Source organism: Schistocerca gregaria, chromosome 7 (genome assembly GCF_023897955.1).
Source record: "Schistocerca gregaria isolate iqSchGreg1 chromosome 7, iqSchGreg1.2, whole genome shotgun sequence".
Taxonomy (NCBI): domain Eukaryota; kingdom Metazoa; phylum Arthropoda; class Insecta; order Orthoptera; family Acrididae; genus Schistocerca; species Schistocerca gregaria.
This window is the reverse complement of record NC_064926.1, coordinates 378,540,548-378,553,630: the sequence shown is the minus strand read 5'-3', so window position 1 is coordinate 378,553,630 and position 13,083 is coordinate 378,540,548. Positions and strand designations below refer to the sequence as shown.

The 13,083-nt window shown below is 44.3% G+C and overlaps 1 protein-coding gene across 1 annotated transcript in view; it reads right to left on the bottom strand.

Moving 5' to 3' along the window:
- The window catches only part of LOC126282402 (sialin-like), a 74,456-nt gene that overhangs the window by 4,221 nt on the left and 57,152 nt on the right, over positions 1-13,083 (bottom strand). The window contains exons 6-7 of the mRNA XM_049982060.1: positions 7,072-7,227; positions 6,859-6,988 (exon numbers count right to left, since the gene is read on the bottom strand). Coding sequence (XP_049838017.1) covers positions 6,859-6,988; positions 7,072-7,227 — 286 coding nt within the window. The remainder of the gene's footprint in view (positions 1-6,858; positions 6,989-7,071; positions 7,228-13,083) is intronic.

Sequence of the window (13,083 nt, the reverse complement as noted above, 5' to 3'; positions counted from 1 at the left end):
GGGAGAGCGGTGTGCTGACCACACGCCCCTTCCATATCCGTGTCGAGTGACGCCTGTTGGCTGAGGATGACACGGCGCCCGGTCGGTACCTTTGGGCCTTCATGGCCTGTTCGGGAGAGAGAGAGAGAGAGAGAGAGAGAGAGAGAGAGAGAGAGAGAGAGAGTTGCAAGACGCAATGGATACATTCACTGCGCGATAACAGTGGTTATGTAACTAATGACAGTACCACTAAAGCAGAGTTATTAAACATGGTCTTCCGAAATTCCTTCATCAAAGAAGAAGAAGTAAATATTCCAGAACGACTGCTAACATTAGTAACTTAGAAGTTGATATCCTTGGAATAATAAAGCAAAGGCCTCCGCTCCACGATGTATACCAGACATGTTCCTTTCAGAGTACGCTGCACAATAGCTCCGTACTTGACAATCTTATACAACCACTCGCTCATCGAAATATCTGTACCTAAACATTGGAAAGTTGCACAAATCACACCAATAGCCAAGAAAGTAAAAGCAGTAATCTGCTGAATTACAGACCCACAATGAGAGTTGGCAATACTCTCTTAGGATTTAAAGGTTGGCTACAGCGCGCATACACAAGCTCTTGAGTCTAAGATATTGTTGTCGCGCTTCGCAGCGCACGGATTAACTAGTGGCAGTTTTGTCGCCAGTGTAGGTGCCCGCCTGCTGTGGCGCGCACGTGTGTTGGGTAAGGGGTCGTCGTCGAGCTGCCATACTGCTGCGTCCGCCAGCAACAACACAGGATTTGGTAATGAGTTATTACTTTTTATAATCTGCAGCGCGTTTATTAATTTAAAGAAAAGGGTTTGTTTACGTGCGTAGCAGCTGACGGTAATTTTGATAATGATAGGAGTTGAATTCTTGAGGGAAACCATCGTTAGGCGAATAGATTAAGTATTGATTTTGTCATTGATTTCTTTTGTAATTGTCAGGGAATTGTTTCACTATGTATTTACTTGAGAAGTGTTTCTGTCTGTCTCAAGAGTTTGATTAATTTGTAATATTACTTTAATGCCACTGGAGGCAGATTTACATACGAAGTGATTATTCAAAGAGCTTCTAGCGTTTTGTTAATTGAATGAGAAAGAATCGCTTTCAGAATATAGTTTTTGAAAAAAGGAGTTACTTATTTGGGTTATCGTTTATCGAGTTTAGATTTGACCAAACCCTTTCTCTTGAATTATATGTAGTTGTAGTAAGCAGCAGCAGCCGCAGCATCAATAATAGGTTTTTATATGTTTCTGTTAAATGGTGGAAATCAGCAGATCAAGCAGTGGCAGCAGAAAGACCAAGTAAGTTATCTGTTGCGCACAGGAACAATTAAAAGAAAATAAATTTTAGGAGATCTCTGTAATAGTAAAGTTAACAAGAATACAAGCACGAGATTTTCAGTAGAAAATACGAGATAAGAAGATAGAGCTCGCGACTTTCAACATTACTAACGTCGATTTTCAGTAGGATTTTGGAACATACGTTGTGTGTGAACAATATGAATTATCGGTACCTCGATGAAAAAGATTTATTGACAAATAACCGAATAGGATTAAGAAATTATTAACGGTTTCGCCATTCTAGCTCTTTATTCTGACGAGATAATGAGTGCCATTGACAAGGGATCTCAGATGATTGCATACTTTTAGATTTCCAGAAGTCTTTTTGCACCGTTCCTCGCAAGCGACTTTTAGTCAAATTGCATGCTTACGGAGTTTCGCCTGTTTTAAAAGTGGGTCCGTGATTTCCTATCATAAAGGTCACTGTTCGTATAATTGACAGAAAGTCACCGAGTAAAACAGAAATAATGTCTGGCGTTGACCAAGGAATGGCTTTAGTCACTTTGCTGTTCCTGATCTACTTAAACGATTTCGGAGACAATCTGAGTAGCGCTCTTAGATTATTTTCAGGTGATGTTATTGTTTACCGTCTTGTAAATCAATCAGATGATCAAAACCAATTGCACGTTGATATAGACAAGATGTCTGTGTGGTGCGAAAAGTGGCAATTGACTCTAATAAAAAGTGTGAAGTCAGACACACAAGTATGAAAAGGAATGCGCTAAATTTCGGTTACACGATAAATTACAAAAATCTAAAGGCTGTAAACTCAACTAAATACTTATTGATTACGATTACGAAGATTTTAAATTCGGACGATCACACAGATAACGTTGTGGTGGAAGTGAACCAAAGCCTGCGATTTATGGGTGGAAGATTTAGAAAATGCAACAGGTCTGCTAAAGAGACTGGTTACTCTACGCTTCTCCGCCCTCATTTGGGGTATTGCTGTGCAGTGTGGGATCCGCGTCAGAAAGATTGGCGGAGGAGGTCGAAAGTTTTCAATGAACGGCAACTCGTTTAGTACCACCGCGAAAGTGCCATTGAGACGATCCACGAATAGGAGTGGAAATCATTAAAACAAAGGCGTTTGTCGTTGCGGCATGATCTTATGAAATTTCAATCACCAACTTTCTCCTCAGAGTGCGAAAATACACTCCTGGAAATTGAAATAAGAACACCGCGAATTCATTGTCCCAGGAAGGGGAAACTTTATTGACACATTCCTGGGATCAGATACATCACATGATCACACTGACAGAACCACAGGCACATAGACACAGGCAACAGAGCATGCACAATGTCGGCACTAGTACAGTGTATATCCACCTTTCGCAGCAATGCAGGCTGCTATTCTCCCATGGAGACGATCGCAGAGATGCTGGATGTAGTCCTGTGGAACGGCTTGCCATGTCATTTCCACCTGGCGCCTCAGTTGGACCAGCGTTCGTGCTGGACGTGCAGACCGCGTGAGACGACGCTTCATCCAGTCCCAAACATGCTCAGTGGGGGACAGATCCGGAGATCTTGCTGGCCAGGGTAGTTGACTTACATCTTCTAGAGCACGTTGGGTGGCACGGGATACATGCGGACGTGCATTGTCCTGTTGGAACAGCAAGTTCACTTGCCGGTCTAGGAATGGTAGAACGATGGGTTCGATGACGGTTTGGATGTACCGTGCACTATTCAGTGTCCCCTCGACGATCACCAGAGGTGTACGGCCAGTATAGGAGATCGCTCCCCACACCATGATGCCGGGTGTTGGCCCTGTGTGCCTCGGTTGTATGCAGTCCTGATTGTGGCGCTCACCTGCACGGCGCCAAACACGCATACGACCATCATTGGCACCAAGGCAGAAGCGACTCTCATCGCTGAAGACGACACGTCTCCATTCGTCCCTCCATTCACGCCTGTCGCGATACGACTGGAGGCGGGTTGCACGATGTTGGGGCGTGAGCGGAAGACGGCCTAACGGTGTGCGGGACCGTAGCCCAGCTTCATGGAGACGGTTGCGAATGGTCCTCGCCGATACCCCAGGAGCAACAGTGTCCCTAATTTGGTGGGAAGTGGCGGTGCGGTCCCCTATGGCACTGCGTAGGATCCTACGGTCTTGGCGTGCATCCGTGCGTCGCTGCGGTCCGGTCCCAGGTCGACGGGCACGTGCACCTTCCGCCGACCACTGGCGTCGACATCGATATACTGTGGAGACCTCATGCCCCACGTGTTGAGCAATTCGGCGGTACGTCCACCCGGCCTCCCGCATGCCCACTATACGCCCTCGCTCAAAGTCCGTCAACTGCACATACGGTTCACGTCCACGCTGTCGCGGCATGCTACCAGTGTTAAAGACTGCGATGGAGCTCCGTATGCAACGTCAAACTGGCTGACACTGACGGCTGCGGTGCACAAATGCTGCGCAGCTAGCGCCATTCGACGGCCAACACCGCGGTTCCTGGTGTGTCCGTTGTGCCGTGCGTGTGATCATTGCTTGTACAGCCCTCTCGCAGTGTCCGGAGCAAGTATGGTGGGTCTGACACACCCGTGTCAATGTGTTCTTTTTTCCATTTCCAGGAGTGTATTTCGATGGGACCTACCTACATAGGGAGAATGACCATCGTAATAAAATGAAACTATATGCTTCTAGAGACATTTTCATTTCCGTATCAACGATGATCTATGTAAGGAGACTGATGGGACGGATGAAAATTTATACTAAAGCCAGGATTCATGAACATGTCTGCTGTTCATTAGGCAGATGCGCTAACCCCTAGCACCGTGGCTTTGCTGAACTGCACAAACTACCCTAGAACACCTCCCTCCTCAATGCAAATTCCCATTCAAATTAAACTCGAATGGCATTGCGAATGCTCTCCAAGTGTATTGGAGTCGCACCTCGGCATCAAACGAAATGGGGGATTCTCCCTGAAACCCAGCCATAGTTGTTTTAATCAAATGAAAGTATATGGTTCCACAAAACTTTTCAAATCTCAAGCATCTGTGTTGTGTATAGGCAGATCGAAACAACGAATGAAAGTTCGTAGTTGGCTGGGATTCGAATCCGGGTCTGCTGCTCATTAGGCAGATGTGCTAAGCACTATGCCACCCTGGCACAGTTGAAGAGCCTCTGCAATGCTGTTCAGGATCAGGGGGAATACCAAGTGGGCTGAGGGGTGAATATGCATTTGGATTGAGAAGGGAGGCATCCTAGGGTAGTGCTCGCAGTGGTAGAAAGGCACTGTGCCAGGGTGGCGCCGTGGTTAGTGCATCGGCATAGCGAGTAGGAGACCCATGTTGGCATCCCAGAACTAGTACAAATTTTCACTCGCCTTTCCAGCCTCCATTTACAGGGTGGTCCATTGATAGTGACTGGGCCAAGTATCTCACGAAATAAGCATCAAACGAAAAAACTACAAAGAACGAAACTCGTCTAACTTGAAGGGGGAAACCAGATGGCGCTAAGGTTGGCCCGCTGGATGTCGCTGCCATAAGTCAAACGGACATCAACTGAGTTTTTAAAAATAGAAACCCCCATTTTTTATTACATATTCGTGTAGTACATAAAGAAATATGAATGTTATAGTTGGACCACTTTTTTTCGCTTTGTGATAGATGGCGATGTAATAGTCACAAACTTATAAGTACGTGACATCACGTAACATTCCGCCAATGCGGACGTTATTTGCTTCGTGATACATTAGCCGTGTTAAAATGGACCGTTTACCAATTGCGGAAAAGGTCGATATCGTGTTGATGTATGGCTAGTATGATCAAAATGCCCAACGGGCGTGTGCTATATATGCTGCTCGGTGTCCTGGATGACATCATCAAAGTGTCCGGACCGTTCGCCGGCTAGTTACGTTATTTAAGGAAACAGGAAATGTTCAGCCACATGTGAAACGTTAACCACGACCTGCAGCAAATGATAACGTCGAAGAAGGTGTTAGGTACTGTCGCTGCTAATCCGCACATCAGTAGCAGACAAATTGCGCGAGACTCGGGAATCTCAAAAACGTCGGTGTTGAGAATGCTACATCAACATCGATTATTCCCGTACCATATTTTTATGTACCAGGAATTGCATGGCGACGACTTTGAACATCGTGTACAGTTCCACCATTGGGCACAAGATGGCTGCGACAAGTGGAACATCAGCGACCTTGGCGGGTTAATGCATGGTGCGGTATTATGGGAGGAAGGAAAATTGGCCCCCATTTTATCGACGGCAATCTAAATGGTGCAATGTATGCTGATTTCCTATGTAATGTTCTACCGATGTTTCTACAAGATGTTTCACTGCATGACAGAATGGCGATGTACTTTCAACATGATGGATGTCCGGCACATAGCTCGCGTGCGGTTGAAGCGGTATTGAATAGCATATTTCATGACAGGTGGATTGGTCGTCGAAGCACCATACCATGGCCCGCACGTTCACCGGATCTGACGTCCCAGGATTCCTTTCTGTGGGGAAAGTTGAAGGATATTTGCTATGGTGATCCATCGACAACGCCTGACAACATGCGTCAGCGCATTGTCAATGCAAGTGCGAGCATTACGGAAGGCGAACTACTCGCTGTTGAGAGGAATATCGTTACACGTATTGCCAAATGCTTGAGGTTGACGGACATAATTTTGAGTTTTTATTGCATTAATGTGGTATTTACAGGTAATCACGCTGTAACAGCGTGCGTTCTAAGAAATGAGAAGTTCACAATGATACATGTCTCACACTGGAACAACCGAAATAAAATGTTCAAACGTACCAACGTTCTGTATTTTAATTTAAAATATTTACTTGTTACCAACTGTTCGTCTAAAATTGTGAGCCATATGTTTGTGACTATTACAGCGTTACAGTGATATCTATCACAACGCGAAAAAAGTGGTCCAACTAAAACATTCATATTTCTTTACGTACTACACGAATATGTAATAAAAAATGGGGGTTCCTACTTTTAAAAACTCAGTTGATATCCGTTTGACCTATGGCAGCGCCATCTAGCGGGCCAACCATAGCGCCATCTGGTTTCCCCCTTCAAGCTAGACAAGTTTCGTTCTTTGTAGTTTTTTCGTTTGGCGCTTATTTCGTGAGATATTTGACCCGGTCACAATCAATGGACCACCCTTTATAGCCGCTGGTATGTCTGAAAATTTCAAAACTTTTCCTTCCAGGGACTTATCAAATCATATATTCCGATGTGTACGGCAGTTGACTTTTTCAAGTAGACCATTAGATTAATGTGTGTACTGTATTATTTTGTATGATCTGGGGTCATATATTCAGCATCAGTCTATTTTGCATACCCACGAAGCTCCTGATGAGCAAGAGGCCATGTTCACACCACAATCGGCTTCAGGAACCTTTACCAGTACCATCATTCCTGATTATGTACGGGTCAGCAGTTTGGTTGGTGTCAGTTTGGTCGGTGTCAACGACATTACTGATAACGGAGAATTAAGTAATTTACGCATAAACCTATGTTAATAACGTTTCAAGTACAACTTACCTACGGCATCCCAAATTCTCATGGTAGTAACAACACGCAAGCCTTTTTCGGTTAATTTTTGCGTTAGAAAACTGTATACGCTGCAACTGATCCACCCAAAGAGATAAGGCAGCGCCGATATGAGACCAGCCTGAAACAGAAGTAGGATAGTGTGTTGACATAATTTCTACATGTACCGTAGCGGCCACATAATTTAAGTGCCGATATACTCACATCGTCAATGTCATAGTGGAGAATATTCCCCACATATGTCGGTAGCTCTGAAAGCAACGTGAAGGACACCCAGCCTGTTCCAAACATTATAAAAGCGTGTACCCACATTGGTGCGTTCGTCAGTATCATTGGCCAAGGGTTTTCGATGAGGTCTTCCTGTACATTTAAATTTATATTAAGGTTCTGATTATTTTTTGGAAATTGTAGATATTAAAAAATGCTAAAGTACTGACGTACGTGAAACAAAAATTGAAAATATCTCATTTGAACATGTCACGTCGAATTTGTAATTTAAAGTCCTCTTAGACGTTCTGCGGTTATACACACGCACGCCACACACACATACACACATGCACACTACTTAACACGCTATTACAGTTCACATGATTTTCTGTTTCTCTTCCGAACTATGAGTTCATTAGTAGCAAACTGTTAATTTGTCATACTCATAAACAGTTATTGCATGTTGAATAAAAGTTTAGGTACACTATGTGATCAAATGTGCCAAGACACCCCCAAAAACATACTTTTTTCATATTAGGTGCATTGTGCTTCCGCCTACTGCCAGGTACTCCATATCAGCGACCTCAGTAGTCGTTAGACCTCGTGGGAGTGCAGAATAGGCGCTCCACAGAACTCACGACTTTGAACGTGGTCAGGTGATTGGGTGTCACTTGTGTCATACGACTGTACGAGAGATTTCCACAGTCCTAAGAATTCCTAGGTCCACTGTTTCCGAAGTGATAGTGAAGTGAAAACGTGAAGGGACACGTACAGCACAAAAGCATACAGGCCAATCTCGTCTGTTGACTGACAGAGACCGCCGACAGTTGAAAAGGGTCATAATGTGTAATAGGCAGACATCTATCTAGACCACGACACAGGAATTCCAAAATGCATTAGCATTCATGCAGGTACTATGGCAGCTAGGCAAGAGGTGAGAAAACTTGGACGTCACGGCCGAGTGGCTGCGAATAAGCTACACATCACGCCGGTAAATGACAAACGACGCCTCGCTCGGTGTAAGGAACGTAAACATTGGACAATTGAATTGAACAGTGGAGAAACGTTGTGTGGATAGACGAGTCACGGTGCTCAACATGTGCAGTTACACGAGCGTCGATAGTCGACGGAACTCGTCTGGCAGTGTCCATCCACCGCTCTGGAGTCTGAAGATGACTCTATGAAAGAGTCGAAACCGGTCACTCACTCCAATAAAAAATTTCGATCAAGACTGTTTTAAATTTTAATTTTAACATTCGTAAGAAATACGCGCAGGGAAACGAGCAGCGGTCGTAATGTCGCAGTCCCATTACGCTGCGTCAGGGATAATAAGAGCTGCTAACTGCATGGGAAAAAAAGATTATTTGTGAGTACAGAGTAAGAATGTAAAGGGCGCTGATACAAAATTATTAGTAGATGGTGGTGCGCATTTTAACTTTATAAAGCCCAAGGTTATAAGAGATCGTGTGGAATGGGATCCCAGAAAGACGGTTACAATAAGGAGTATCGTGATTGTAGAAATTAGGACAGAAGGTCCTGTGACAATACGTATGGGGTCCAAGGAAGGAGGTGACAGGGTTACGCAATTCCAAGCAGTAAATGATCGTATCGATTTACCATTTGACAGGTTGTTCGGACGAGAGTTCCTGGAAAAGAATAAAGAAGTATTTGATTATGGCCGTAGAAACATGAGAGTGCAGTGCGAATGGGTGGAATTATGAAAAGCATACGAAGAGGCAATCACCGGTAAACTCGCCGTGCTAAGTGGTAGAGTAGGAGTGTCTGAGCAAGCGAGGTATGCGGAGGTGACAAACTACGGTAAAGCGTCGGCAAAGACAGCCGCGCGCCCGGAGACAAGATCCGCTCCGCAAGCAGAAGATAACAGTCTGTCCTGAGTTGACAATCAGGGCACAGTCGAGGATAAATACACGGCTCAACTTGAAACGTCCCCTTAGAAAAATTATACAAGACTGGTCTATGTGAAACGACCTCTTTGAACAATTATACACGAATGTGCTTAAACTGACACACAATATTTTTAGCGCAACGCAATCTGACTTCCAAAAATCCCTACGAAAGAATGGCCCTGACTAACATTAACCTATACGTTTCACAAATCACTTACCTCCCAAAAATCTTCGTTACTCAAGCTACTGCAATACAGCGAGCGCCACTACTGCCAGCTAAATAAAAGATTCAAACTAATGAAGGCACTAACTAATGATAGGCATAGTTAGCAAATGAAAGATTTTAATACAGAACAAACAGTGTATTTACCTTAATAGTCATAATATATATATATATCAGTTCGTGACACCAGTTCTTACAAATTTCAAAACTCCGCCATCTCTCTACCCACGTCCACCACTGCTGGCGGCTCACCTCCAACTGCGCAATGCTACGCGCTGTTAGCATCCAGCTGCCGCTGCCCAACACTACAATGGCAGACAACAATGCAAACGAGCCACAGACTCCACACGGCACAGCCAGTGCTTTTTATACAGAGCGCTATGTGGCGGCAGCGTTACCAATAAAAAAACCTAAACAGCCTACTTACAAACTAGCCAACAGACCGCCGCCGACAGCATCCCAAAAAGTTAGTACGAAACCCGGAAGAAATAAGCGCGAACGAAACGAATGCCAAACTAGAGGACCAAAAAAGCAAAGTACCTTCAATACAAGTGAGGGTGATTTATTTCAAGCGCCAGAAGACATTCGGTAAATAAGGATCGGGCCAAGAGAAGAAAGATTTCTAAGAGTTCTGGTGACAAGAGGACTAGGGATCGAAGCGGTAATCCCAAAACTTGAAATTCGACCAGGGGTGTATATACCGGAAGCCATAGCGACTGTCTGGAACGGAATGTGCATTACAAGTGTAATGAATACCACGGAACAAGAGGTCTGGTTTACTTCACCAGAGGTGTTAGCAGAAGGAGTTCCACTCCCGAGCAGTTATTAAATCCGACATGTACCGCCGAGCAGAAAGGAGGAATTAAACCCGACAGAGCTAACTGAAAGAAAGTATGTGTATATCACACTTAAAATGGAGAAGAGTGAGTAGCAATAGAAGAGCTATGTTTACCATATAATGATGTGTTTCATTTACCAGGAGACGTACTCACGCACACTACTGTAGTAGAGCATCAAATTTCATTCATAGCTGAGGCGGAAGGCGAGATCATAAATCAGAGGCCTTATCGAATTCTCCAAGCGCAGCAAGAAGCGCTGCATACAGAGATAGAGGGAATGTTAGCTAATGCCATAATTTCTCCAAGTACTATCCCATGAAGTGGCCACTCGGTTAGTGACTGCGCGGCCCCTCCCGCCGGAGGTTCGAGTTCTCCCTTGGGCATGGGTGTGTGTGTTGTTCTTAGCATAGGTTACTTTAAGCAGTGTGTAGGTCTAGGGACCGATGACCTCTGCAGTTTGGTCTCTTAAGAACTCAAACACATTTGAACAAGCCCATGGAATTTTCCCCTCATATTATTGCCAAAGAAGTACGATGCAAGTGGAAAACAAAAGTGGCGAGTAGTTGCCGATTATAGGAAAATAAACGATATATCATTGAATATGGTTTGCCCGTTGCTCAGGATCGATGAAATACTCGATAGCTTAGGGAAACAAAGTATTTCTCAACACTAGACCTCGATAAGGGTTACTACCAAGTACTGATAAACGAAAAGGATCGTGAAAAGATGGCGTTTAGTACACCAATTGACCACTTTGAATACAATAAGATTGCGATGGGTTTGAAGACGGCTCCATCTACATTTCAACGACTAATGAATGCAGTTCTGACGGGCGTACAAGGCAATAGTGTGTTCATATGCCTGGACGACGTTCTACTCATGGTATGTCACCAGAACAGCACAATGCCCGACTTAAAGAAGTGTTTGACCGTCTGCGAAAAGCAAACCTGAAGTTGCAAGTTGGCACACGTGAGTTTCTCCGTATGGAAGTTACGTTTCTAAGGCATATATTAATGGCGGAGGGTCTGAAACCCGATCCCACCAAAGCTGCGATAGAGAAGTATCTCCAACCAAGAACAACTACAGAGTGAAAGGCATACCTAGGAATGATCGGGTATTACCGATGACTTTTGAGCAATTTTAGCAAAATTGCAAAACCTCTAGATGAGCTGTTGAAGAAAGGAGTTTTGTATGTTTGGGATGTGGCGCAGGAAGAAGCGTATCAATAACTGAAGGAGAAGTTAGTCCACCAATTCTACAGTGCTCGGATTTCAGTAAAGAATGGGAAAAATCACGTACGCTCAACAAGGCAGATTTGAATTATAGTACGGTGGAACAGGAGTTGGTTGTAATAGTGTGGGCAGTTAAATACTTCCAACCGTATCTATTCCGAAGACAGTTCAGAACAATTATGGACCATAAACCACTGGTGTTGGGAAGTATTACGGATATGTCGTCAACACTAATGAAGTTTCGCTTGAAGTTGGAAGAGTATGATTATTCAGATCCTGTATAAGGAGAGTAAAGAAAACCACACTGCAGATGCGATATGAAGTATTCGAAGTGTGATGGATGGCAACGGACAACCACAGCTAGTGACTGAGGAGGCCGGAGATGAGAAATACAAGGGCGGAGATAACCCGGGAGAGGCCATGCTGGTGTAGTCGAGCACGGAGACAATTATCGGAGAGGTAGCGGAGACAGTAGAGGCAAACAGAGTAGCGAGCCAGGGAGACACAGCTGATGAGACCAAGATAAGCGGAGAAGCAGCCCTGAGCGCCACTGATAAATTGTCAATACTAAAGGAGATGCATATATCTCCAGTAGGTGGACATCAGGTAATGAGAAGAACGTATTAGCGAATAAAGCAGTACTCTACATGTCCCGGCATGAAAGCCGACATAGAAAAATTCATAAGGACGCGTGAAAGTTGCCAGAAAAACTGGCAAAGACTAAGCAGCCATTAGAGCTAACTCCGACCCTCAAATTCATCTTTGAAAGATGCGACATTGATTTAGTAGATCCATTACCAGTTATCCAATTTGGAAGCAGGTATATTTTGTCATTTCAGGGTTCACTCACGAAGTTTATAATAACCGAACCGTCCGCAGCTCGTGGTCGTGCGGTAGCGTTCTCCCTTCCCGCGCCCGGGTTCCCTGGTTCGATTCCCGGCGGGGTCAGGGATTTTCTCTGCCTCGTGATGACTGGGTGTTGTGTGCTGTCCTTAGGTTAGTTAAGTTTAAGTAGTTCTAAGTTCTAGGGGACTGATGACCATAGATGTTAAGTCCCATAGCGCTCAGAGCCATTTGAACCATTTTGAGCCAATAACCGAATCAATCGACCGGCAAGGCGCTGGTACAGTCGCGCGTAAATTATTGGAGAACATAATTTTAAACTTTGGGATAACGACAGCTCTGTTGAGTGACATGGGAAGTAATTTCACAGGAGATACTATGAAGAGAGTTTGTACGTTAATACGGATAGAAAAGATTCAGACAACAGCGTACCATCCTCTGTCCAATAGAGCATTAGAGTGTACACAGTGTAACCTGACCGAGATGCTAAAACATTATATTAATAATATCAAATGAATTGGGACGAATGGATTGCAATTGCAAGTTTTGTATACAACACTACCCCTCAACAGTAAAACGGGATACACCCCTTCCGAGCTGTTTTTTGGCAGAAAGTGCAATTTACCATAATAGGTACAAAAGAAACCAGCAAACATGATCTACAATTATGAGGATTGTGTGACTGAGCTCCGAAAGTGGATGCAAATGTTACACCACGGTGCCCGCATGGCAACACAAGAACATAAGGAGAAAAATAAGTTATTATGGTAAGACGCAAAACCCGAAGGAATTTAGAGAGAATGATCGTGTATTGCTGTATCACAAGAGCATGCATAGGGGATGAACAAAGAAAACTAGATAGCCAGTGGTGAAGACCATTTACTGTGGTTGATGTGCAAGGACCTAACGTTATAATTAGGATCAAAGGCACGAAATGTATAAAAATGCAAGCCAATAGACTAAAG